This window comes from Talpa europaea (genome assembly GCF_964194135.1).
Source record: "Talpa europaea genome assembly, chromosome: 4".
NCBI classification, from domain to species: domain Eukaryota; kingdom Metazoa; phylum Chordata; class Mammalia; order Eulipotyphla; family Talpidae; genus Talpa; species Talpa europaea.
The window spans coordinates 59,925,888-59,952,747 of NC_140070.1; the positions used below are offsets into that span (position 1 = coordinate 59,925,888).

A 26,860-nucleotide genomic window follows, 5' to 3' on the forward strand; every position below is an offset into this window, starting at 1 on the left:
AAAGATTTTCCAAATTACTGAGTCAGGATCTACATTTTAACAAAATCCCCAGGCCATTTGTGTGCATATTAAACTTGAGAAGCAGGCTGTCACGCATAACTGAAGCTCAGTATAACATCCTCAGGGAAATTGGGCAGTGGCTTCCTCCTTTATGACATGTTTATAACATTTGTAACAACTTCAAAATGTCCACTATTTGATTCTACATAGTAAAAACTATAAACTTTCTGTTTCTGTAAATGTGTATGAAAGAAGGGAAAGAAGAGAGGTGACTACTTTTACTTAAACACTGACTGGGGGATGGAGTGGATAGGTGCTTGTCCTAAGGGAAGCTTCTCTATTCTTTTACTTGTCCTCAGTTCTTCTTGTTGACCCCAGTACCACCACCACACAAAAGCCCCTCCTTGGGCTTTGAGCAGCAGGTGGCATTGAGAGTCACCAGTTTCACATGGTTTTCTGGATGAAAGATGGAAACCTCACTCTTCCAGGTCCACCTAGCCATATGGAAAGGAACAATTCAGACCTGGAAGGCCCGCTCTCTATTTTCCCTGCCCTAAGGTAGGTAAAATTCAAGTACAGGTTACATCTAGGAGATATTGCAGGTTTGTTTCCATGTTGCCTCAATAAAGCTAGTATCACAATAAAGCCAGTCACAAGAATTGTTGGTTTCCCAGTGCAAATAAAAGTTGTTTACATTATATTATAGTCTATTAACTGTGTAATAACATTGTATCTAAAAAATCAATACCTTAACTAAATGTAACAGAAAAACAAAGTGAGCACATGATGTTGGAAAAACAGTGTCAATAGTCTCACTCTACACAGGGTTGCCACAAACCTTAAATTTGTTTAAAAAAAAAAAAGAAAAAAGAAAAATCCACAATGTCTGTGAAGCACAATAAAGAAAAATGCAATAAAACAAGGTATGTCTTTACAGCCTTTCTATTCCTTAAAGAGCACCAACTCTTGCAGGCCTAAAATGGCTACAGGGGTAGAAACCCATCCACTATGCCCTCACCTCCATATTTCCACCTAACCAGGAGGTTTTACCACATGGCGTTAGGGGAAGAGGAATGACTCTAGAGAGTCTCCTGAAAAGTGGTATTTAAAATGCATATTCTTGGGTTCTATCATTAAAATTATTTTTTAAAGATTTATTCATGCATACAAGAACTGGGGTACAAGCCAGAAGTATGGGGGGGGTGATAGGATTCACCAGAGACAGAGTGGGGAACAGAACAGGCAGATATAGTGAAATACACTGCTGAGGGGAGCAGCGGGCAAGCCAGGAGACCTGGTCTGCTGTGCCATGTGGGGTATCTCCCTGGCTAGGGATCGATCTCTTGCTGCAGTGGCTGTGGACAGCTTCATTGGCTGTGTCTTAACTCCTTGCGCCACCAGGGAGGCCACTATCATTAAAATTCTGATTCATGCAGTTTGGGTTTAGGAACAAAACTTGCATTTTAACATGTGCTTTAAGCAATTCTATTATAGAAAGTCTAGATCTGCACTTTAGGAAATAGTGATAAAATTTATTTGAAACCAGTAAAACTTTGCAAGTAAATCACTTATTCTCAAGGATTTTACTTTTTGGATTAATGTGGTTAAGTTTCTGTTCAGCTTCCATTCAGCATTTACTGAGCAATTATCATTGGCAAAGAACTGTACTATATGCTGCTTTTTTGGTGTGTTTGGGTTCAGTGGCAGGAATGGAGAGAAGGATGTGTTATATTAGAGAGCTATTTCTCAACTTCCTAGAAAAGTGACAAATTCAAGATTTTGTGAAATAAATTAACCTAAACAACATTACTCAACCACAGTTACCATACTTACTAGCTTTTTCAATGGCACCAGTGTATCAGAGATGTCATAGTCTTGCCATAATCCAAACACCATGATTTTAATCCTACCTTGTTCACTTGATATGACCACAGACAAATAATTTAACTTTTCTGAGTCATGTTTCCTCATCTGTAAAATGAGGCTATAACATCTACTTCATTGAGTAGGGGTGAGGATTTAAGGGAACCCTTAAATATCTAACTGATGCAGAAGCTTTGGGAACCTATTAAACTGAAAAAATTCATCATATTTTTCTATTAATACTTTATGTAATAGGGTGCTCTCCAGGAAGAGGGGATGTTCCAGGTTCCCTGCCCCACTCAAGAGAGGTTGGAGCTGAGCAGGGAGGGGAAGAAGCTAGAGAAGACACTGGAGCAAAAAAGGAGGGAGAGCCAGAAGGAGACCTGAAGGAGGCACATGGAGCAGAGAGACATGTGAAGAAGCTGCACTTCCTGGACTGGTGGAAACAGATGTGGATGAGAGACCATAGGAAGGTTAACAATGGCAGCTTTTATCTTGATTTTGATTTTGCTCTTTTCCTTGCAGGCTTGTCTGGCTGTTTCCGATCAGAAACAGTCAATGTGTCCATGCCGGAATGTGCTTTAGACTTGCGGCAGGTTTTTGGGCCTCAGTGGCCGTGCTTTTGGCCAACCCTATTTGGCTGAGCATTTCCCCAGGAGAAGACAAGTTAATTTCCAGTGCTTGATTTGTAATCTTTATTCTCTGTCTTTTCTGTATTATTCACTAATTATAAAGTTACTTTCCATAAAAGTTCTTATGCACTAGAGTATGTTTTGTCTTAATGCGGTGGATGGCAGAAACTTTTTAGGGCAGGCAAGTTTGGGGGTTATGGGCTGCCCCTCACCCTGCCCTGTAACAATACTACAAACCATCATGGAAACACTAGGAAGTGCTTCCACAGGCTTGGAAATTCAGGTTTGAAACATGAATATTAAACTTTGTTAATCAGTTTAAATAAATTGGGACAAGCAAAATTAAGTGAGTTTATTAAAGAATGAAGAGTGTGGAGGCAAAGCGGAAAAGTAGTGCGCACATGCGCGTACACACACACACACACACACACACACACGGTAACAGCTTTCTCTTAGCACCTGTTATGTTCCTCACATCCCTTCCTGTCAAAGGAATGGACTGAAAAATGAGATTATGTGTTGTTATTATTATTTTTAATCTTTCCATCCCTGGAACAAATCTCCCATGTCACATAGATTGTTACTGAAACATTATCCTAGATTTAATGAGGTATTTTGCATATATTTTAATAAGAATGCCTAGTCTCTACATTTCATTTTTTGTAAGTTTTTGATTCTGATGTTAATATCTCTAAACTTATTTGAACAAACACAAGTTTGAATTAGTTTGTACAGGTACAGCAGAGAATCAGCATCATTAAAAACAAAGATATGGCGATGCTACTTATGTGCAGAGGACAGCAAATGCTTAATCACATCCCTCATTTCTGAAGAATGCACTATGCAGCTGCAAATGCCAGGTACCAAGTTGCTGAAATCTTCAGCATCATCTTCCTTGATCATTAGTGTGGGCTGAAAGGCTGATTCACCCTGAGGCAGCAGATTCCCCATAGCCTGAAGAGTGGAGTCAGTTTCAAGTTTAAGTCCTTGAAAATGCTTTTGCTCTCTTGCTTGCTAGAACAAGATTCCAGGCCTCAGAAAGTTTTACGCTATGTTCCCACGTTTAATTCATGCACTTCAGACCAATGACGGTATAACCAGAGTGACCTAACATTTTTTGTTTCTATTTTAAGGTTCCCTCACCCTTGGCTTCCTGGGCAGTTTACCTGTCTGATGCCTCCAAGCCCCCTCCAAACCCCGGGCTCCGGGAGGACACTTCTTTAGGCGGTGACAAGTAGGTCCCCCATGATTGCACGACCAGAGGCTGGGAAAGCCCGTCCGGGGAGCCTCACCCCGGGCACTGGGGCTGCAGCGAGCGCGGGGGGCGGCTCGGGAGCCCCGCCGCAGGGCGGCTCTCCCCGCGGGGTGGGCCGGGCGCCCGGGGCGTGCGCAGCCACGTGACGGCCGCTATAAGAGCCGCGGGGGCGGCCGGGCTCCCGCCGCGCCTCCTCGCTGGCGGAGCTCCCGTGCGGCCTCTCCGAGCCCCGGCCTGCGGCTGCGGAGGCCCCGGCAGCACCATGACAGGTACCCGCCGCGCCGCGCGCCCCCCGCCCCGCGCGCCCGCCCCGCCGCCGGAACCCGGGCCGCGGCTCCCGCCCCGCGCAGCCCCCCGCCCCGCCCCGGGGGAGCGCCCGGCCGGGCCGGCCCCGCCGCCAAGTTACAGGCCGGCGGCCGCGAGCGCGTCTCTTCCTGCGTCAGCCGCGGTCTCGCCGCCCCCGGGAGCCGGGGCGCAGCCCGCAGCCCGGCGGGGGAGCGGAGGGGGCGGCCGGCAGAGCCGGGCCCTCCGCCGCAGTCCCGTCCCGCCCCCGTCCTCTCGCCCGTCCCCCGCGCTCGCCCTGAGGGGGGACGGGCCGCGGGCCGGGTGGGGGTGGGGGCGGGGGCGGGGAGCCGGCTCCTCCGCGGGCGCCGGACCCGAGCCGGCGAGCCCGGCGAGACTGCGGGGAGCCGCCCCTCCTCCCGCAGGCTGCAGCCCCTGGAAGGCGCGGCCCCTGCCCGGCTCCTCGGCCGCGGGCCGGGGCTCTGGCACCGAGTCGAGCCTATTTTTAGGCCTTTCGAGCCGGGGTGCTGGAAGCCGGAGCCGGGCGAGCGCCGCGGGGAGCGGGCCGGGGGCCAGGGGAGAGCTCGGGCCGCGGCGCCACTTGTTGCAAGGTGTAGGGGCCGCGGGGCGAGCTGCTCCGCGGACGGGAAGCTCCAGGTAACTGGTCCTCCCCTTGTTGAGGCCAGTAGCGGGCTGTGGCTGCGGCTAAGCTGCCGGACTCTGCAGCTGTGACCGGAGGTCAGTCATCTCCGGGGAGGTTGTTCTCCTACCCAGCTGCCCTTCGGCTCTCTTGCTCATTTGTGGGGTTTGCTAGGTCTGGGTGGTCTACGCAGTGTTCCTGAGCATTTTGTCCGATTCCCTGCTTTGTCTTGGAAATCATTCCTGTTGCTTCCTGAAGTCCTTGAATATTACCTTACTAAATGTTCCTCAGAGAATCCCTGGAATCTGAAAAGCTTTAGAGTTAACACCCCCGATTAAATACCCTTGGGCTGCACTGACTAATAGGTTGCCGTTTTGCAGGGGTGGAAGGAACAAGTACAAATACACGCAGAGGTTGCTGGGCATGTCAAGTGGCAGATCAGGGTTGTGCACTTTCCTAGAGTGTGACTGACAGGGTTTTCCACAACTAAATAATGGACCGGCGTGGGAGAGAGTCCAACTGCTACTGTATGAGGATGCACCTCAAGTTAGAGGCTGGGGGCGTGCCAGCCCACTTGACATACTGCAAAGTCCTTTCACTTTTGTCAATGGCATTTCTACTGCCTCCAGCCTCCACATTGGACACTAGGCAAAGGAGAATGAGGAGACCTAAGACAGAAACAAAGTGACTTCTTGACAAAATGTCCCAACACTCTGGTTGGGCAACAATTCCCCAAGTGACCCCGGCCAGCGCTTGATCTTAAGTATCCTGTATGTTTGGCTGCCCATCAACCGGATGGTGCATGCCCCGGACTCAGTCCAGGGATGGACTGGAGAAATCCTAAAGGTTGGGTTGATGCTCTTGGGAGAGTGGGCCTCCTTCTACAAGGAAGAAAAACCAAGTTGTTTGCCTTCTGTTCTCACAATTATTGGAGATTGGTTATTTTTATGTGTGAGGGATAAAGGTTGTTGGGGGACCCTAGGGTAGAGGGTAGAGAGTATGCTTGCTTCTCTAAAGAAAAGGAGACAGGTTTGTTAGAGTTTGTGAAGTGGTCCCTGAATCCATTTAACAAAGCTGTTGGCCACTATGATAGAAGAATCAAGGACAGAAGCTTCTCAGAGTTGATCTTTTGAGAGGTGACTATGTGAGGCTGCTCTAGGATAAGGAAACAGTATTAAAAGTATGAGCCTTGGCAGAAATGTGAACACCAAAATGAAGTTTATGGCCACTTCTTTCAGATGGTCTCACTGGAGACTCTTGGATTTGAACTTGACTGAAAACACTGTCTGTGGTATCTTGTAGAAGAAACAGAAACTGTGCTTGATCTTTTCATTATCATTTGTTCTTTTCATTATCACTTGTTAATTGCCTAAGGCTCACCCTCTGGGTGTTAAGTTACCATTTATTCTGAGAATTTAGCATGTCTAACTCTAAATTGGATTTACCTCAGTCAGTCTTTAGAAGATTGCCAAAGATATTCCTGCTAAAGTATGTCTTAAATCATTCTTAAAGTGGGTACTTGTGTTCCCCACTCAACCATCAAGAGGTTGTTCCTTTTTGAGTACAGTAAGTTGATCACAGAGGAGACAGTTTTGCCAAGTTATTGCTTAGGAAGGATAGTGCGGTAGCATTTTTGAGGTAGGAATTATATGTGAGTGTGTTTTTTCTCTTTGTATTAAGATCAGGCCTTTGTGACGCTGACCACAAACGATGCCTACGCTAAAGGGGCCCTGGTCCTGGGCTCGTCCCTCAAACAGCACAGAACCACCCGGAAGCTGGTTGTGCTTGCCACCCCGCAGGTCTCAGACTCCATGAGGTAAGGATCCCTCTGTCCTGTTGGTGGTGGGGCTCTAATGCCTGGCTCCTGTTAATGGCACCAGTTCATATTAGGCCTTACTCTCTTCAAGGCTTGAGGACTGGGTAGAGAAAGAGGATAATTGTTCAGCAAAGGTTTCCTGGATCTGAAGCCTCTTCCTACCTTTTGGAAGATATTCCAACCAAGATTCCTTGGGGGGGGCGGGGGATTATGTTCTGTTTTGGGCTCTAACTGATCCCAGCTAGAGAATGATTTCTTCCTTAGGCAAGATCTCTCTGGGTAATCTGTGAGTGAGTCCAGACATCCCTGTGAGAGGTCACATTTCATTTACACTCCCTTCCTAAAATGGGCAGGGACAACTTGGCTTCCTGTTTCAAACAGAAGAAACCTCAGTGACTTTGACAAATTTTCTCCAGTTGACAATTTTTATTTACCATTTAAGAGACTAGAATATTTGCCAAAGGGCTTTCTGAACTAGGATTATATTGGGAAACCACCTTGAAGGGCACAAGCTTTTGTTGATTTGTTAGTTAATTTTGATTTGTTGGAGTTACATTTTGAGGGATCTGAATGAACCTACCTAGCTCCTCGTACTAAGTTGAAAAATGTTGGAGCACATTAGCAGCTCTGTGTTGTGTTTATTTTGCATTCTCCTGTCCATCTAAAGAATTGAAAACCCCTTTTTGTGACTTTTCCCCCCCCAAAATGTAAACACAGACCAAGGACCTCTGAAAAGGAGGTGTTATATAGACATACATATATTACACTAAAAACCTTGTTCCTAAAAGGTAATTTAGGGAACTGTCAAAAGACTGTGTCTCAGAACTTGTAGTCAACTTGTGAGGTGCTGTGTAAGAAGACAGATATGGTATTAGGTTCCTCCCCTTCATTTATTGTGGTTTAGGGTGTCATTGACCATTTCCTTTTAAAAAAAATCAAGTTTGCTGTGTGAACTAGAACTAGAACATTATTTTTGTATGGTTTGGGGGATAGATACTAGAATACCAGTTTTGCTCTGCATGTTCAATGATGATCTGTCTTTATCATACTTTTTTCCCCTTGGGCTGAGTGTAGCCACTTAACCAACATCAGGATGACTTTCTAAAATTAAATCCTTTGTTAGTTTTGGGTATGAAGGAGTATTGCACCTCAAACCAAAGTTTGAGTGAGTCATTATATCAGGAGTGCTAAGCACATAATAAATGCTGGTTTTTGTAGATTGTAAAAAAGGGCAACTTGGTAACTGTAAACTTTTCCTGACACAGTTTGGTCAGTTCTCTGTCAACTGCTTTGTAAAAATGATTTATTATAGGCTTTGCAGATATTATATAGACATCATTTGTAAAAAAAAATATGCAGTAGTTACAGTCAACTCTAATAAAATATCACTGTTAACATACATAGACTTTTGCAAAGTTGTATTCTTACCAAATGTGAATCACACTAATTTTCCACAATTTATCTGATGTTCAGTGGTACAATAAAAAATAGAACATTTCTTTTGTAATAATACTCTAATCCAAGTGCTTTATCCTCATAAGCAGTTCTTATTATTTTAATGATGTTAACTCCACACACAATGTGGCACAATATTCCTAAAGTAAATTAGGATGTAAGAATACCAATGTAGCCAATTGCTTCAGTAGTTGATGGATAGGCTCATAAGGACACATTAGCTGGGTCACTTGTTCTGAAAAGATACTAAGCTCTATTTTCTGGATTTTATTTTGACAGAAAAGTTTTAGAAACTGTCTTTGATGAAGTCATCATGGTAGATGTCTTGGACAGTGGTGATTCTGCTCATCTAACCTTAATGAAGAGACCTGAATTGGGTGTCACATTAACTAAACTCCATTGCTGGTCACTTACACAGTACTCAAAATGTGTGTTCATGGATGCTGATACTCTGGTGAGTGTGGCTTTGATGACAGAAAAGATGTGTATAGTAACCAAGACCACTTAGACATTTGAAGAACACTAATACTGACAGTGTTCAGATAAAAGTTCAGATAGGGCCTCCTCTGGTGGCGCAGCGGTTGAGGCTGGGCTGCGAAGCTGCCCACAGCCTCTACAGTGCCGGTTTGATCCCCGGCCGCCTGCGAGGGTCCCACATGGCGTGACAGACCTCTCCTGTTGTGCCCGCTGCTCTCCTCAGCAGTGTATTTCATCAGTCTGCCTGTTCTGTTCCCCACTCTGGCTCTGGTGAATTCTCTCACCCTCCTGCACTTCTGACTGTACCCAGTGCTTGTAAACAAATAAATAAATCTTTAAAAAAAAGAAAGTTCAGATAAAACTACTGTGGTACAAAGTGTCAGGGGATGAGGAAAGCATGTCCAGGCTACCTTACAGTGTCATCTGAATAATATGACCAGCTGTAGATTGCATATTTTATGTTTGATAATTTAGGAAGAACTTAAGAAAGATTTGTTATAGCAGGACTTTCCTATAATGCTTTCCCTTCTTCTATCCCATCTCCTCCCTGTATTAGGTGCTAGCAAATATTGATGATCTTTTTGAAAGAGAAGAGTTGTCTGCTGCACCAGACCCAGGATGGCCTGATTGCTTCAATTCAGGAGTGTTTGTTTATCAACCTTCAGTTGAAACATACAGTCAGCTGTTGCACCTTGCTTCTGAGCAAGGTAGTTTTGATGGTATGTATCTGTTGTCTTTCTATCTGATAAGCTATTAGTGTAGTGATTTGTTGGGTCTGCTGGGCCCAGGGATATAGTTGCTATGGTTCCTAGTGCCTGAAAGATAGCAGTACATGAGCTATAGCAAGCATTTTTAAGTTGTATTCTTTCTGAAGATAGTATCATATGTTTTGTGTAAACATGTATCTTTCTTTCTATAGGTACATATGATTAAACTAAACTAGGATGAATGATGAATGCCTTTAATTGGCCTTCCTGTGTCTCAATTAGAGTATGATAAATGAACCATAATTATTCAAGATTTGAAAGACCGTTAGACCATGCAGAAGGTTTTTAAAACTAATATTTTTAAACCTGAGCAAACTTAAGTACAAGAGCTAACAGAAGAACCAAGTGTTGTCTCCATGGAAATTTGAGAAATAAACCTGATAATTTGGCTCTCATTCCTCGGGAGGGAATGAGAAGATAGGAATTTATATGAATAGCTTTTGTCTTAAATTTGCATTCTCTTTGAGGGGTGTAACAGTAAGAGTGGAATCTGCAAAACTAAAGAGTAGAACATTGGTGAATTCAGCATCCATTTCCATAATGTGTATGTGTGTATGTAGTGCATGTGTATGTGGATACATACAGAAAGGCCCTAACTAGTGAGATTTAAGACCTCATTCTTTACAGAATTTTGGCCAAATGGATAAGTAGGTATGCTTCCATTAAGCCAGTCTCTGAAATGATAAATAATAAGCTACTTTTTTTTTTAAAGATTTATTTATGTATACAAGAACTGGGGTATAGTCCAGAGGTGTGGAGGGTGAGAGGATTCACCAGAGACAGAGTGGGAAACAACAGCCAGATTGATTGAAATACACTGCTGAGGGGAGCAGTGGGCGAGTCAAGAGAGATCTGCTGCGCCATGTGGGTTGCTCCCTGGCTGGGGATCGAGCTCTTGCTGAAGTGGCTGCGGATAGCTTCATAGGTTGCATCTTAACCCCTTGCGCCACCAGGGAGGCCCAATAAGCCACTTTTTTAAAACAATTAACCACACAAGACAAAATAGTAGCCAAGATGCAAAAGCATCTCTTTGAAAAATTAATGTTAATAACTGTTTTGTATGAAAATGACCCAGTTGTGTCTAGAAAAAATGGGTGTGTTCTAAGAATCACTGCTTTCCATAGTGACTCACTGTCAGATTGTGGCAAAAGCCTAGATTAGGAACAGGGCTGCAGGCCAGAGCCCTGAGCTCCACACCCTATCCACCCCTCAGCACAAGGGGCTTTTTTCCTGTCTTCCTCTCTCTAAGAGCAGAGAGACCTAAGATTTGCTGTGGGTAGATTTTTTTTTCCAAACCAGCAGAAACAGCCTTTTTCAGATAACATTAGGTGAAGATCTGGGTACTGAAGATTCATTTTCATTAACTAGTTACAAAGTTAAAAATCAGAATCTCAAATTTGAACTTTAAATGAAAAGGTTAAATTTAAAAGTATGTCAGAGTATTGGAGTAAAGAGATGGGAGTTTAAACATTTTAAGTTTTAAGTACATAAGCCTGAAATTGGGTTTTTGTTTTTGCTATTCACAGAAATTGCTTTCGCTCCTGGAGATTTTGGATATGCAACTATTTGAAATGTCATTCAAAAGAATAGAAGTTTAAAACTTAGTCCTGTTTCACTACTAGGCTAGTTGGTAGTTTATACCTGCAGTTCTCAATCTGGAGTGATCTGACCCTCCATTTGGCAGTATCTGGAGACATTTCTGGTTGTTACAACTAGTGAGGATGCTATGGCATCTAGTGAGCAGAGGCCAGGGATGGTCCTAAGCATTCTACCATGTGTAGGACACCCCCCTACCCCAAACAAGGAATCATCCAGCTTAAAATATCAGGCTCTGCTTAATTCTAAAACATGCATGCTCTAAAAGGTGTACAGGACTATCTGAACACAGAATAGTAGCATCTGACAAAAAGCCTTATTTTAAGCAACCTTAAAGAATATGTTGTGTGTTCACTGCGACCAGGGTCAAATATAACTTCACTTTACTGACTTATTTGTTAGTTCTTGTATTTCCCTTCTGTATAAGGACTGAGAATTATAGTATTTGAGTACAAAACACATTTTCTTTTATTGTTTATCCTTAGTTACCATTGTATGTTACCTTGTGGGATGAGAGTATTTTTAGCAGAAGTCCACTATTAGTCTTAACCTTCCCATCAAAATGTAACTTCCTTCACCTCCTCACATCACACCTTAAGGAAGTAGTGTACTCCTATCAGAAATTCATTGTAAATTCTCGACTTCAGTAAGAGAATCATATTTTAAAGTAGACTTGGCTGCCTGAAACCCTGTAATAGTATAAAGAAAATCCGGTCTCTAATCTAGAAGAGTATTAGATTTTGTTGTTGAGAAGTAAGAGCTTGGATACTAAATAGTAAAGGGTTAATGGTAAGTTATCCAAGTTACAGTTTTAGAATATAAAACTGATTAACTGCTGGGGAACAACCTGGATTTTCTACTTTGCTCTAGAATCTAGAGGGACTAAGGAGTTGATGAATTCATTGTTACGAAGCAAGAATGTATGAAAAGTGCTCAACTAGAAAACACTTTCTGCTTTTTCAGCCAGAATCTGAAACCACTGAGAGATTTTCTCCATGCCTGCTAGCACATTTCATTATTCAGCAGCAGGGTTTCCAGAAGCTGGCCTTTCTGTAAGGTATTCCATTTACTGGCTCGTTGGTGGCGATGAATTGAATTTTCTCTGTTAATAGAAATGCTTAAATGAAGGAATTCAAACTTCAACTATGCAGATAGGAACTTGTATTTAAACAATATATTGAGAATAACCATAACAGAGGAGTTAACCAACAGCTTTTAAATCAGAGTTGTTTTCACTTGAAGTGTTGATAAGCTTTACTCATCAAAGCTTTACTCATGTTTGCTCCCCACTTTTCTGGAGGAGTCTACTATTTCACTGAATCAGTACTTGTGTAGCATAAAGATTTATTGGGCTTACAGTTAATATTAACAAAATATTATTCATGAGCTACATCTTTTCTATTAGCAATGCCCTTTCTTCACCTCAAGTTTTCAATATAGCACCGAATTTTGTCTAGGGGTTATGTCATCAGCACTGTGATGAGCATTTGTAGATATTTTCCTTTCACTTTACCATACATTTATAGTGTCCACAGGTTTCCATTCACCTCACCCCACCTCTCGGTTTTACTGTATAAGGATGTTTAAGTTCCTGCTTTTTTTAGACTGGCCTTGAAATCAGTTTGCAAAGAGTATATCTCAGTCTGAATATCTTCAGGTTTTTTTTTTTTTTTTTAATCTCTGTGTACATTCAACAAAAACTGATGGGGCCTGGTGTCCTCTGACAAGCCACACAGACTGCTGATGGCTAATCACTTGCAGCTGCTTTTGCAACCCTTCTAATGTGAAAGAATGTGGCTGTCACGCTTCTAATCATCAGCCCTCCATCACTATCTGCCCTGTCCCCTCCCCATCTCTAGCCAAGAAACTAATCCTAATATGGCAAATCCTGCTAGGTATCTTGATATCTCTTTTCTTCCAGAATATCTAGTGTTATAATTTAGAACTAGTAACTGTATTCCTAATTCACCTCTGGTAGCTGTTTCTCATAGTGAAATGTCTAAGTTCCTATATTGTCTGTGTTTGCAAACTGTCTTGGCACTTACTTCATAACTGAAGTTACATGTTTCCTGAAAGTTGAACAATAGCTGTTGTGAAATAGACATATAGTAACATCGTGTAGAATGTAACTAGATAAGGTTAAGCACTCATTAGCAGTGAGAAGGCAAGAGAGAGGTCATGTCATAGATAGTAATTAGCAGTTTTGTCTCGACACAGTCATATAGGAAGTTGGTGTGCTTGCTTTTGAATTGAATAAATTAATCTGAATGCAAGTTGAAGTTAATTTTATTTTCCCCTGTGATTCTACAGTATCTTAAATTAAGGGTGTTTATGCAGATGAAGAAGAATTTAGTGTTTATGAATTGCTGTTGATTAAATTTTACCTGTATATGTTTGTTTTATAGATCTAAGTCAGAAAGAGAAATTCATATTTTCCAATTTGGGATGTCCTTCTTTTAAATCTTGGGATAATATATGTACCCTAGCCTTTTTATTGGAATAATATAATTTTGCTGTTTTGTTGACTTTTTTTTAAGATTTATTTATTCATGCATACAAGAACTGGGGTACAGGCCAGATGCGCAGGAGGGTGAGCATATTCACCAGGGAAAGAGCGGGGAGCATAACAGGCAGATTGAATGAAATACACTGCTGAGGGAAGCTCAGGCGAGGCAGGATCCCACGAGGCCGTGCCATGTGGGATTCTCGCGGGCTGGCCAGGATCAAACCGGCACTGCAGAGGCTGCAGACAGGTTCACAGCACTGCACTCAACCACTTGCACCACCAGGGGAGGCCCTCTTTTGTTGACTTTTCAGAAAGAATATCAGAGAACAAATTGGTGATAGAATATTATGTAAGGTTTTACCTTACACAGAATCCAAGATATGCTGAGGTCCTTTTACCTGCATGTTCCATATTCTAAATGGTCGCTGAGACTCTAAATTTTAAGATCTGTATCCTGTGCTTATAGATGTAGTAAAGCAGGACATTATAATAAAGTTTTTAATTGGTTTTTAACAGGAAATTGTAGCACAATTTAACAGAATTGTGCTACATTTTATTATAGTTAAATTGACTCAGTGCCACCATCCTTAATCTTTGTAGTTAGGCTTCAAGCTTGAACTGCCAAAAAAATGGAATGAAAGAGAGTTGTTTCAAGACAGTGCTTGACTTTTCCTTTGGTTTGGAAAAACCAAGAGAACTCAAAATTTGGGTGTGCCTCACTTGGTTCCCTGACGTGATACTGCCCAACACTGAGCTGTTTGTGGACCTCAGAGTGTTTTATCAACTTCTTTGAAAATAACTCCTTGCTGTCCAGAAAGCAGCCAGCTCAAGTGTCCCTGAGCTAGTGACAGAGCCAGATCTAAACCACAGCCTTTCTGGACTATATGGCTCAATTGTATAGTTTATTTTTTCCTTTCCTATTTATACCACATTGTAACATTCATAAAAATGTATCCTAAGAAGAATAACAAGATAAAGGAAAATGTCTGTTATGCTGGTGTTATTACAGATAAATTACATAAAATTTATTCCACTGAGTAGAGAAAGCAGCTCATTTTACATATGAGAAAGAGAGGGTTTACTTTGTCTCTATAGCTACCACTCTTCTCCCTGGAACCACACACCTAAAATCCTTATCTTTCAAAATCAGCACAGTTGGTAGTTTTGCCTCTATAAAACTTAGATCCTGTGAGTCCTTATAAACAATTAGTTCACAGTTATTAAGATTCCAAAAAGTTCAGAGTGCTAAGAGAATCTAGACTAGGAGGTTAAGAAAGTGAAATTTAAGCCAAGAGTAAATGTTCCTTTGCAAAAAAGGGCTTTTATTATGAATGGCACATGTAGGGCTGCTCGATTGCTCTGTGTGCAGAATTGACATCAGATTTTCCTTTGGGATTAAACAATTATTTAATCAGTTAATATTAAGAATTTTCTTTTCCTTAAAATAAGATAAAAAAAAAAGCTTTAACATGAAATGGTAAGATACATCAATTATTCTTGGTTTAAAATGGGTCGAGGCCAGTGATATATAGGAATGTTGAGGCTAGAGTCTGAGTGCCCAGATTTCTATGAGCCATTTGGTGTTACTCTAATCCTTTTTTTTCCCAAGATTTATTCATTTATTTATACAAGCACTGGTTACAGTCAGAAGCGCAGGAGGGTGAGAGAATTCACCAGAGCCAGAGTGGGGAGCAGAACAGGCAGACTGACAAAGTACACTGCTGAGGGGAGCAGCAGGTGGGGCAGGAGAGGTCTGCGCGCCATGTGGGACACTCGCCGCCAGCCGGGGATCGAACTGGCACTGCAGAGTCTGCGGGCAGCTTCACTGCCCAGCGGCCCAGCGCTCAACCGCTGTGCCACTGGGGAGGCCCTTACACTGATCCTTATTAAACCCCAGAAATATACCCATGAGCTGGGCCATTTGTAAATTATAATTCAGTAATCCTTGGCATGTTCACTGTAGGCAGAAATGATGATACCTCATTCTTGAAGTGTCTCATTTTCATTTCAGCATTTGCCTGTTATCGTCATAGTATTGAACATGTTTTACTTTAAATTCTTTGCTATCTGCTTCTGTGTCCCCTTATTGGACTGAGAACCACTTGAGAGCTGGAACCTGTTCACTCAATTATCCTGTATCTACAGTGACTTTACCTAATTTATATAACTTAAGACATTTCCTATAGAAATAACAGTTTTGCATTCAAAAAATGGACTCTTTCTTTAAAAGACTCTAGACTACTGCTTCTCACACTTTAATATGCAGACAAATCACCTGGGATTAAATTGTGGATTCTGACTCTGTAGGTCTGAGGTGAGGCTTAATGGTCTAGATTTCTGTCAAGCTCCTAGGTGATGCCCATGGTGCTAGAAGCTACACCAGACTTGAATAGTATGTTCTGTGGGGGAATGTTCCTGTGGCTTAGCTACTAGAACTCATGTTTAAAGTAGTATTGAGGGGCCTCCCTGGTGGTGCAGGGGGTTAAGCACCACACTGTGAAGCAATCGCAGCCTCTGCAGCACTGGTTCCATACCTGGCTGGCCAGGGAGTAACCCACATGGCGCAGCAGACCTCTCCTGACTAGCCACGCTGTTCCCCTCGGCAGTGTACTTTGGTCAGTCTGCCTGTTCTGTTCCCCACTGTCTCTGGTGTATCCTCTCACCAACCCCACCCTGCATCTCTGGCCTGTACCCCAGCTCTTGAATGTATAAATAAAAATCTTTAAAAAAAATACCTACTTCTCCCTTGTAATGCACACTGAGGCCAAAAAAACTGAAAGAGCACACCAACTACAAAAGCCTCAAATAAGTGCACAAATTTAAAAGTGCCCTTAACTCCATTTATATCTTACAAATAGGCCCAGTTCCTGCAAATGCTTTTATGTCCGTGGTTACCAGGTGTAGCACCAGGATGGCACGGAGCATGTTCTCTGTGGATCCGGGCAGGTGGGTAAAGGAGAGTCCTGGAGCCCTCAGTGGTTTTTCAGGCTTTTAATGATTTTTCTATACCCTTTGTAGTGAGGCAACCAGGTGCGGGGCAGGCAGGAAGGCTGAGGAACCTGGAGGCTGGCAGACCTCCTAGACCTCTACGAATCTTCACTCCTTCCAGGCTCTCTGGTGTTCTCTCATGGTCACTTCACTGGTCTCTACTACACTCTGCTGCACGGTTCTTTGTTGCCCTATCCTCTGTTGCTGTGCTTGTAGGCTCAGTGTCTCGGCGCAGGTTGTCCACTCATGCACGCCCATATACCACACTCCAGGTGCTGCCATGAGGCATGTGTGTAAGACCACAGGTGTGGATCATAGATGCTAATGGTGGGAGGTGTGGGGGGAGGAAGGAGGAACCCAATCGCTTCCATTTACCCTACAGCAGGATCATGACCCTGGTCAAAAGACCTGAAAAAATACCCAGTTGTTGTAAGGTTATTGCTAGCATGTGGGCAGCCTGGGGGAAGGATGATACAGAATCTGATATTTGCCTTTGTTTGCAAAACAGGTGCCACATATACCTTGTTCCATTTATTCTTTCTCCTTATCTCTAACCTATGTCACCACACCCTGGCCCCCTGGCTCCCAGCTGCCAGCAATGCCTTGTAATCATGTTTGTCAGTTCTGATGTGATTGAGATTGAAAATGTCTTAACCTGTCAGAAAACATAAAATTGCCTCCAAAAGTCAGACAAGAATATACTGGGTGAAAATCTGGGGTTTTGTAATGAAAATTCAGTATTCACAGCATCCTTGTACATTTTATAAATCATAATGCTTAAATTTGTTTTGAATTGTACTCCAATGTAAGGATTTCTAACGAGGATATTGTTCACTCCACTCATTGATATTTTTTCCCAATGAAGTGAAAACTTGTGCTTAACCTTGACTTGTGAATTGTGCATTTGGGAAAGATGATTGAGTGTGCTAATTTTAAAAATTATTTAAGAAGCCACAGACTTTCAGGTGGCATTTAATTATATTTTTAATGCACAATTTTTGTATTTATGCATACAAGAACTGGGGTGTAGGCTAGAGGTGTGGGGGTTGGGGGGCAGAACAGGGAGAGCCACTGAAATATACAGCTGAGGGGAGCAGCAGGGGAGACTGAGAGGTCTGCTGCTGTGCCATGTGGGAAGCTCCCTGGCCAGGGATTGAATTCACGCTGCAGTGGCCTGCAATAGCTTGATAGCACTGAGACTTTAGTCCCCGTGTCACCAGGGAGGCCCTAATCCACAATTTTTTAATAAAAAAGCGAACTTGTGTAGTCACATAATGAGGTCAATGGCCATGGTCTATACTGGTTCCTCCAGGTTCATGGTCTATACTGTCCCTCCAGACACAAGGTCCTTATTGAATGGTTAAGGGTTTGTCAATTGAGTCGTCACTGCTGACTCATTCTGCTTCCCTGCCTTTCTTCTCATTCATTTCCTATTCTACCTGTGCATCTCCGCTTTGCTATGGCACATGGTGATGTTTGTAGGATACATGAAGGGATATGGAAATGGCTTTTTGTGGCTGGAGGAAGCTGACTAGGAGTTTGGAGGGATCCCTGGCACCCCCTCTTATTTCCCTGTTTCCCAGACTTGCCCTGCTGGACTGAGAAGTTATAATTTACAGCCACTTTTTATTTCAGTCTTCATAGAAGTAGATTTTTTGTTGTTGCATTACATGTAACTACCCGTAATTTTAAAATGATCTTATAATATGGCATAAAAAAACAAGTAATAGAAAATACATATATAACGCCCAGTTTACAAAGTTCAAAAACAAGTGAAACTACACTTGTCTAGGGATATTTACATATGTGATAAAATAAAGGAAATGCAGACAATTACAAATGAAATTCATGATTAGTGTTATTTCTCGTTGGATGAGGGATCCCAAACAGAGAACTGAAACAGTATTGGTAATATTTAAGTTCTTAAATTGGATATTGAGTTTATAGTTTTATTTAAGGTGTTTTATAAACTACATGAATATTTTTGATAGCATATTTCATAATAAAATAAATTAACACGTAAAAATGGAAAATGTTTAGAAAGACAAGATCTTAGCACAAATCTCTTACCACCAATTGTGTTAATACTTACAAGTTATAAAAGTACTTATAAGTTATACTTATAAGTTAATATACTTGTAAGTTATACTTATAAGTTAATATACTTATAAGTCATACTTAAGTTAATACTTATAAGTTATACTTATAAGTTAATACTTGTAAGTTATACTTATAAGTTAATACTTATAAGTTATAAGTTAATACTTATAAGTTATACTTATAAGTTAATACTTATAAGTTATACAAATAACAATATAAGATATATAATCTACCCAAGTACTATTGTTTCATTTATTTTCTTCCAATATGAATGTTTACATTCTTAGTTACAATCACAATGTTACATAGTGGGCAGAAAGTTTTCCTTTTTTACAGTTTATAGTTGTAAGTTTAATGAGTGAATAATACTCCCTTTAGTATCATAGTATAATAACCATTCCTTAGTGGTAAAATATTTTAAGTGGTTTCAACTTTTCTACTGCTGTAAAATGTAGTCAAGGTTATTGTATTCATTCATATACAATTTACATATATAAGGCATTCTGCTACATGCTAAAATTATAGTGGTAAACAAAAAGAGCCATAATCCCTGTCTTTGTGGAATTTAGAATCTAGTGACTAACAATTCTATATTCTATTTTGCACTTTAACCACATGAATTCTCACTTGTAAAATAACCTTATTTTGAGAGAAATATAGATCTACATGTATTTGTAAGAAACAATAAAGAACGATCCCACATACTCAACACCAAGTTTTCCCCAATGGTAAAATCTTGCATAACTATAATTCCACCACCAGGAAATTGACATTGATACAATTCACCAGCCTTATTTAGATTTCACCAGTTTTACGTGTATTCATCAGTATGTGTGTTACATGTATGTGTTTTCATGCAGTTTTATCAAGTATATAGATTGGTATCCGCACCACAACCAGGTACAGAATAGTTGTATCAGAGGCACCCTTGTGCTACCCTTTTGTAGCTATAGGCAACTTCTTCTCCTCCTGAATCCTGGCAACTATGAATCTATTCTCTATTCCTCTGATTTTTATCATGTGAATACCATTTTTATCAGTGGTATTCAATACCATTTTTGTCAGTGGTATTCAAATGGAGTCACATCATTTGTTACCTATGGGACTTTATTTTTTTACTCAGTGTAATTCCCTTGTGAGCCATCCACATTCTGTGATATTAATACTCCCTTTTATTATCAAGTAATATTTCATTGTATGGAGGGGCCATATTTGTACACCTGATGAAGAACATTTGGGCTGTTTACAGTTTTCCACTATTATGAATCAAACCACTATGAATATTTCCTCAACGTTCATTTTGATGATTTTGTGCAAAATTAAATCAGCAAGACTTCAACTTCTGCACTGCAACCCCTAGTGTCTGTCCACATTTGGCTTATCTGTATAGTCTATAAGTAAGTCTGATGATGGTATGGTGTTTAGTTTTAATATTTCATATCTCAAGATACATTAATTTGTCTACATAGCTAAATTCTGTTATTCATGTAACAAGTGAAGCATATCCTGATGCTGTCTTAAATGTCCTTTGGAACTTAAAAGGATGAAACCCGATTTTCTCTTGGGCTGTTTGTCTCTTGAGGAAGGGGACTTGTCAGAGCCTCCTTGTGCAAAGAAGTTTTCCATTGATGTTCATTCAGTGAATACCTTTGATCCTTAGGATTGTTTGAGTGTATTTGGGAAAAAAGGACATACAGAGGATGGCTAAGGTACATTTTCACCTTATTTTTTAATTTTTTTAAAGATTTATTTATTTATGCATACAAGAACCGGGGTATAGGCCAGAGGTCTGGGAGGTGAGAGAATTCACCAGAGACAGAGAGGGGAACAGAACAGGCTGACTGACAAAATGCACTGCTGATGGGAGCAGCAGGGGAGCCAGGAGAGGTCTGCTTTGCCATGTGGCTTGCTTCCTGGCAGGCCTGGGATTGAACTCGTGCTGCAGAGGCTGCGGATTGCTTCATAGTGCGGTGCTTAACCCCTTGTGCCACCAGGGAGGCCCCATTTTCACTTTAAATCTAATGCCTTAAGCTCCAAATATTAACTAATTCTCCAGAGTTTTAAAGTTTCCTTCAAAACCAAGAAAAACGGAACAGTAATGATAGCCAATTAGACCTCCTATATGTTTAAAAAAGAAACTGGGTCTCAGGGCCAAAGCAGAATGAAGAGGAAAGTAATTAAAGTATACCAGCCTTGCACTGGGAAAGGACACAATTCTCTTTGCCTGCCATCCCCTATGTACAAACACACACACACAGGAGACTTTGCTTTGATGCATATTCTCTGAAATGTCATGAATCTTAAACAGAAAGCTCATGGGCTACATGGAAGACTGTTTTGAGGAGACAGTGACCTGTTTTATTTGTGTGATTGTGATTTATGTTAGATACTTTGCCATTTAGATTTATTATTTCTTTTTTCTTTTGAATGAATAGCATCAATTCACTTTCTGAGGAAGACTTTATGTCCATAAAGTCCAAGGGCTGAGCAAACACTGTGCTCTACAGTTGTGACTGACGTAGGTTCAGTGATGGCCGGCTGGGACCTGCCCAGAGACTTACTCAGGGGACAGGAGAATGCACGATGTGGCTTTCTGTTAGTGAGCTAACAGTTGGAAGACCCAGGAAATAATTTCATTATCCCTGTTTGCTCTTGTTTGCTTTTTTTTTAAGATTTATTTATTTATTTATACAAGAACCAGGGTACAGGCCAGAGGGAGGGTGAGAGGATTCACCAGAGACAGAGTGGGTAACAGAACAGGCAGAAGGACAAAATACACTGCTGAGAGGAGCAGCTAGTGCGACAGGAGAGGTCTGCAGCACCATGTGGGACCCTTGCCTGCTGGCTGGGATCGAACCGGTGCTGCAGAGGCTGCGGACAGCTTCGCAGCGCTGCGCTCAACCGCCTGCGCCACCAGGGGAGGCCCTCTCGTTTGCTTTTCCACTATTATTTTCTGTGCCATTGCTCTTTAACATAAAGTCTTATATTTAACTGAGGATAGAACCTGAAACCTGAGCCCCATGATCGATGCAACCCATTCCCCACTCTCCAGTCCCCTACACAAGCCACCTTCCAAGTCTTCTTTCCCCAGGATCCTGTTCCTGCTCACTCCAGGCCTTCGGTATGTTCTGTTTGTTCTGCCTAGAACACTATCTGCCCTTCTCTCCACCTGCATTTGTCAAGTACTCCTGTGGCATGGACCCCTCAGATCTCGGCTTAAATACAGCTTCCTCATAGAATCCTTCTTGAATCATCAGATGAGGTCTGTAGACTTTGGGGTCTACAGAGTACCTTGGAGTCTCAAGAGTACCTTGTACTTTCTTCATGCCCTTCTCCCCATTGCCAAGATGTTTATCTGTGATTATTAATTCACTGATACCACTGCTCCTCCAATCCCACCCAGACCCTCATAAAGATGGTGACCCATGTCTCTGTTCACCGTTCAATCTCCAGTGCCTGGTGCAGTGTCTGGCATAGAGTAGTTGCTCAATATTTTTTCTTTTAACTCAGGAAAATAGCCACCCCTTGAACTGTCCTTAGTAGGTTTAATATGGCATTTATTTTTAAAATGGGATTAGTTTTGGTTTTAAAGGCTCAGTACTGTATCTCTGAAAAAATACTCAACTTTCCTCGAAGTCTTTGACTATTTCATTTTTCTCTTTCAGGTGGGGACCAGGGTTTACTGAACACATTTTTTAGCAACTGGGCAACAATGGATATCAGAAAACACCTGCCATTTATTTATAACCTAAGCAGTATTTCTATATACTCCTACCTCCCAGCATTCAAAGCGTAAGTGCAAACAGTTTAACTGTTCTTGGGGATGGAAAAGGGTAAGGGGGTTGGGTTTAATATTTTTGGATGCCTTGGATGCTTTATTGTCATTCTGAGGATGATAACAGGTCACCTGAGGAAAGTCTTTCTCTGTGAGAAACAAGTTCTGTGATGGGAGAGGCCTTGATGTTCTGGGTCACGTTGTTTGCAGTAACCCGGAGGGTGATTAGCTGCACCCTTAGCTGGGGAGAGGTTTCTTTCGTTCCTGGAGTGCCTGACCCTCTGATAAATCATCTGTATGTCATGGTCAAGAACACAGACTGGGCACAGACCCAATTTCTGCTCTGACTGACTGCTGAGCTGCAGTTCTGTCACATCTAGAAAAGGGGTGTTAATAATGGCTCCCTCTCCTGTTTTGGGGATTCACGCAGATGCTGACTGCAGCTGTGGGGGGTGGGGTCAGGAATGGGGGTGGTGGCACAGACTACCTCAATTCACACCCTGGACTAGCCACTTCCTAGACAGTTACTGGTTGCTGAACTTCTAGTTCAGTAGATACTGGGTTAGTTACTGACGTTCCCCCTGAGGCAGTGTCCTCCAGTAGTTATCATGTGCATTAAGGAAGGTTATCATGTGAAGTGGTTAGAAGAGGGCCTCGCCTTAGGCATTCAGTAAATGTTAGGTTATTGGTCTCTTTTGTCTGGGAGGTTGTAGTGGCAGGAAGGGCACAGAGCAGGTTTTCTGTGATCCGAGCAGAGCGGTAAAGGAGAATCCTGGAACCCTCGGTGGCTTTTTCAGGGTTTTATTGTCATTTTACCAGGTACATAGTAGCAGGGGTGCATGGGGTAGGGCCAGGAGGCTGTTAGGCCTCCCAGCCCCTGGTGAGTCTTCACTCTTTCTGGGCTCTCTGCATTCTCTGCTGGTTATGCTCTCGTTCTGCTTCTCGTTCTTGTTCTCCTCCTGGTTCCACTGATGTCCTGTGACACTGCCCTTATAAACCCAGTCTCTCAGCCCAGGTGTACCTACCTACACATATGCCCACACCGTCAGGCATGCACTCAAGGACCGCAGGGATCTATCATTAATGCTAATGGAGGGAGAGTGGAAAAGCCTGATAATTTTTCACTTACCCTACAGAGGTAGTGTAGCAATGATAGTAATCTCTGAAGCCAGCAAGGCAGGACTGGTGTCCTCACGCTGCCACTTACCTACTGTATGTCTTAGGCACTGTACCTTATTTCATATACAAAACAGGAAAGAAGCTAATATCTACCTCACAGGTTGATCATGTCGATAATGAGTTCATATGCATAAAGTGCTTAGTGAAATACTGTTGTTTTTGGCAGTGTGCTCACTTGCCTTTATTCCTTGGTGTGGATAACTCCGTTAGCACAGCCTAGTTAGTTGTGGTGCTTCTTTCCCTGTCAAGGCCTGGGTCCTGTTCTTTAGCAGCTGACTCATTTGTGTTGAGCCAGTTATCTTGAACAGAGGCCAAGCTGTCAGGCTGATCTTAGACCCAGCTGTGAGCAGCAAAGCTCACTGAATTGGGCCTGGCTCTCCGATCTGTGTCTGCTTGAGCATTCCTGAGTGAGCAGGACACAAAAAGGGCCCTTTACTCCTCATAGTTTACTATCTAAAGTCCTCTCTCAAAATCTTGCACCATGGAAATGAGCACTCTGGCTTTTTGTGACAGAAATGTTTCTTTTTATTCTTTTCTGGACAAACTCTGTCAACATCCTCAGATAAAGAAGTAAAATATCTTGTGTTCTTTCCTCCCTAAGTGTCCTTTAGGTTTATGTCTCTGACACACTAGAGCCTCTTTTTTTTTTTAAAAAAAAAAAAAAGATTGTACCTTTTGTATCAAGTGCATTCTTTTTTTTTTTTTTAAAGATTTATCCATTTATTTATACAAGCACTGGGCACAGTCAGAAGCGCGGGAGGGCGAGAGAATTCACCAGAGCCAGAGCAGGGAGCAGAGCAGGCAGAAGGACCGAGGTACACTGCTGAGGGGAGCAGCGGGCGGCAGGAGAGGTCTGCGCACCATGTGGGACCCTCCTCCGGTGGCCGGGGAGCAGGCCGGGATCAGGGATCGAACCTTCACAACCCAGCGCTCAACTGCTGCACCACCGGGGAGGCCCTGAGCCTCTTGATTTTGTTCCTTTTCTGTAGTGAAATAGGCAAGCTCACAAACATACCAACTGTGTTTCTAGTAAAGTAAGTAGAACAGGGTTCACTTTCAGGGGATGGAATAGGAGCAGCATTAATTTTGCCTCTCAGTCCTTGGCCTTGTAAAGAACAAACCTGTGTTCCTTGGCCATGTGGGCCTGTTTCTCTGTAATATTTATTGCCCCATAGCCAACCCTGCCAGTTTGAACAGTGTTTCAGCAAACCATGTTAGCTCTACCCCCTAGAACTGTAGGTCTGTAATAGGGCAGTTGCTTAATTTAATTACCAGATTCAGCTGAGCAGTGAAAACAGTGAGTGCAAAGGAGAAAAGACTCATTAGTAATATGAGTAATTCTACCTACCTTTCCATTCAATTCTGCACAGTGAGCATCTATCCTAGAAGGAATATGTTGGGGTCAATTCGGGCAGAGAGGTAAAGTAGAATCCCAGAACCTTGGGTGGATTTTTCAGACTTTAATGCTTTCTCAGGGAACCAGGTACACAGGCACACCAGGCAGGGAGGCCTGGCATGCAAGGAAGGAGACAGGGCAGGGGGCTGGGAGGCAGGCAGGCTACCAGCCCCCCAGGAATCAAGAATCTGTGCTCTTTCTCTGGGCTCCCTCTGGCATTCCCAGCCCCCTCCTCACCCCGCTTCCCCTCTCCCTTTCTTCCTACCCTCCTCTCTCCTCCCCACACCCCATAGCTGTTGCTGCTGCTTTTATCCTTGCTTCTAGGCTCAGATGAGCACACCCATGCTCCAGGTGTCACAGTGAGGACCCACACCCATGCACATTTTGCATTAACACAATCAAGGCCACAGATAATAGCCACAGAGGCTAGTGATGCAAAAAGCCTGATAGTTTATTTGCCCTACATTAGCTTTCAGTCATAGCCTGATTTGCACAGTCATTGCCTGCATTTATTTTATTTTTAAAGAGAACAAGTGGCAGGTGGAACAGTTAAGTTTTGTTGTTGTTTTTTAGAGAGGGGGAAGCAATATACTTATGTACTAGAAACTTGACCTCCTCTCTTAGGAACTCAGTAGTTTTTATATACCCTAAATTAACTTCCCAGAAAAGCAGCTTGAGATCTAAATTTCCAAAATTGTTAGGATGGTTTCTTCCTCCTTGCTCAACAAATGAATGCTAATTTTGGAAATCTCCTTGGTTTATTGCCATAACCATAGAGTAGATGACACTCTGGGGATGTCGGGAGCAACTCCATCCATGAGCCAGATGTCAGGCAGCCTGTGGCCTCACTGAGGTTAGTGCTGCCTCTGTGTAGCTTGCCCTCAGGCTGTCAACTCCACATTTGTGTGATAGGACTGCTCACAGTGATGCCTTGTCTCACTTCATTGCTGCCTACTTAGGAATGTTGAAGCTAGATCAGAAGTATCATTTTCAGTTTCCTCTGTCAGAAAATACTTTGTTTTCCTTATGGAAATCCTTCTCCAGAGATACTTTCCTTACATTTTTCTTGCTATTGGGAAGGATTGAAAAGGCAGGTAGTTATATTTCCTTTTTGTGTTAAGTTAATGTAAAATTTGTTCGAACTCTTTTAAGCTGAAATAGCCTATCCTGAACATCAGGGCCACCATAGCTGCTCCACAAATTGCCATGTGGGTTTCTGAGGGCTCATGAATTTGAAACCCCCATTCTTGGACTCAGAGTAAGAGTAATCTCCAGGACCAAGTGGTCCTGTGGTGTATTGGCCTTCCCTAAAACTGTATGGATAGTGGCAGATAGAATGAGAACCCATGAGTGATTTACAGCAACTTGAGCATCATGGAAAAAGTAATTGAGAATTTGTCTTACTAATTCCAAACTATGTGCCATGAGGTCCCCAAGGCAGTATTTAAATGTCCCAGTATCTTAGAGCTTGGGATATTTTGGAAGAGTGTAATCTTTGCTATCATAAGTTTTCCATAAAAAAAAAGGCATAACATAAAACAAACAACATGAATTTGAGCCATGAATGTTGCATATCTAATGCTTTCATCTACCTATTAATTTATAATATATGAATTGGAAAAGAAGTTCATAACTTAGTTTATTAATGAAATAATATTCCTGCAAGTATCTAGCATAATGTTTGGGAAGTGTGTTTTTAGGTAACTATTGGTTCCTTTTAAGTTTTCTCCGTATCTATCCATATAGCACAGAATTTCACTTGTGCATGGTACTAGGCAAAATCTCATTAGTCTTCTTAAACCAGTCATTTAGTTTAACTGTAGTTTTCTATTCAATCCACTAACTAAAAGCTGTTTATGTCATGTTCTGTGGACCTAAAACAAAGAAAAAGAAGTCTCTGGTATTGCTTCCAACTGCTATAAACTGATTGACAACAAAGATTGACTTAGCAAATAACTTACAAATAAATATTTTAACTTACCCTTTTACTTGAGTTTAGATTATCTGGGACTTGGCCTGTTCTAGTCTCAGAAACTAGATCTAGAAACCTAAAATATATCCATTTGTTTATTGCCTTAAACTTTTCTGAGAATATTTGTATCCATTATTTTTTTTTAAAAGATTTTATTTATA

General features: G+C 42.1%; 1 protein-coding gene across 3 annotated transcripts in view; it reads left to right on the plus strand.

Moving 5' to 3' along the window:
• Positions 1–6,357: 6,357 nt before the first annotated feature.
• Positions 6,358–26,860, plus strand: part of GYG1 (glycogenin 1) — a gene marked incomplete at both ends in the record, with an annotated part of 35,323 nt that continues 14,820 nt past the window's right edge. Inside the window, 4 exons of one of the 3 annotated variants that reach the window (XM_084232201.1) lie at positions 6,358–6,488; positions 8,223–8,397; positions 8,977–9,139; positions 22,043–22,169. In XM_084232201.1, coding sequence (XP_084088327.1) covers positions 6,484–6,488; positions 8,223–8,397; positions 8,977–9,139; positions 22,043–22,169 — 470 coding nt within the window. Of the gene's footprint in view, positions 6,489–8,222; positions 8,398–8,976; positions 9,140–22,042; positions 22,170–26,860 lie in introns of those variants that run through there. The other 2 variants (XM_084232202.1, XM_084232200.1) reach the window with 2 other exon arrangements.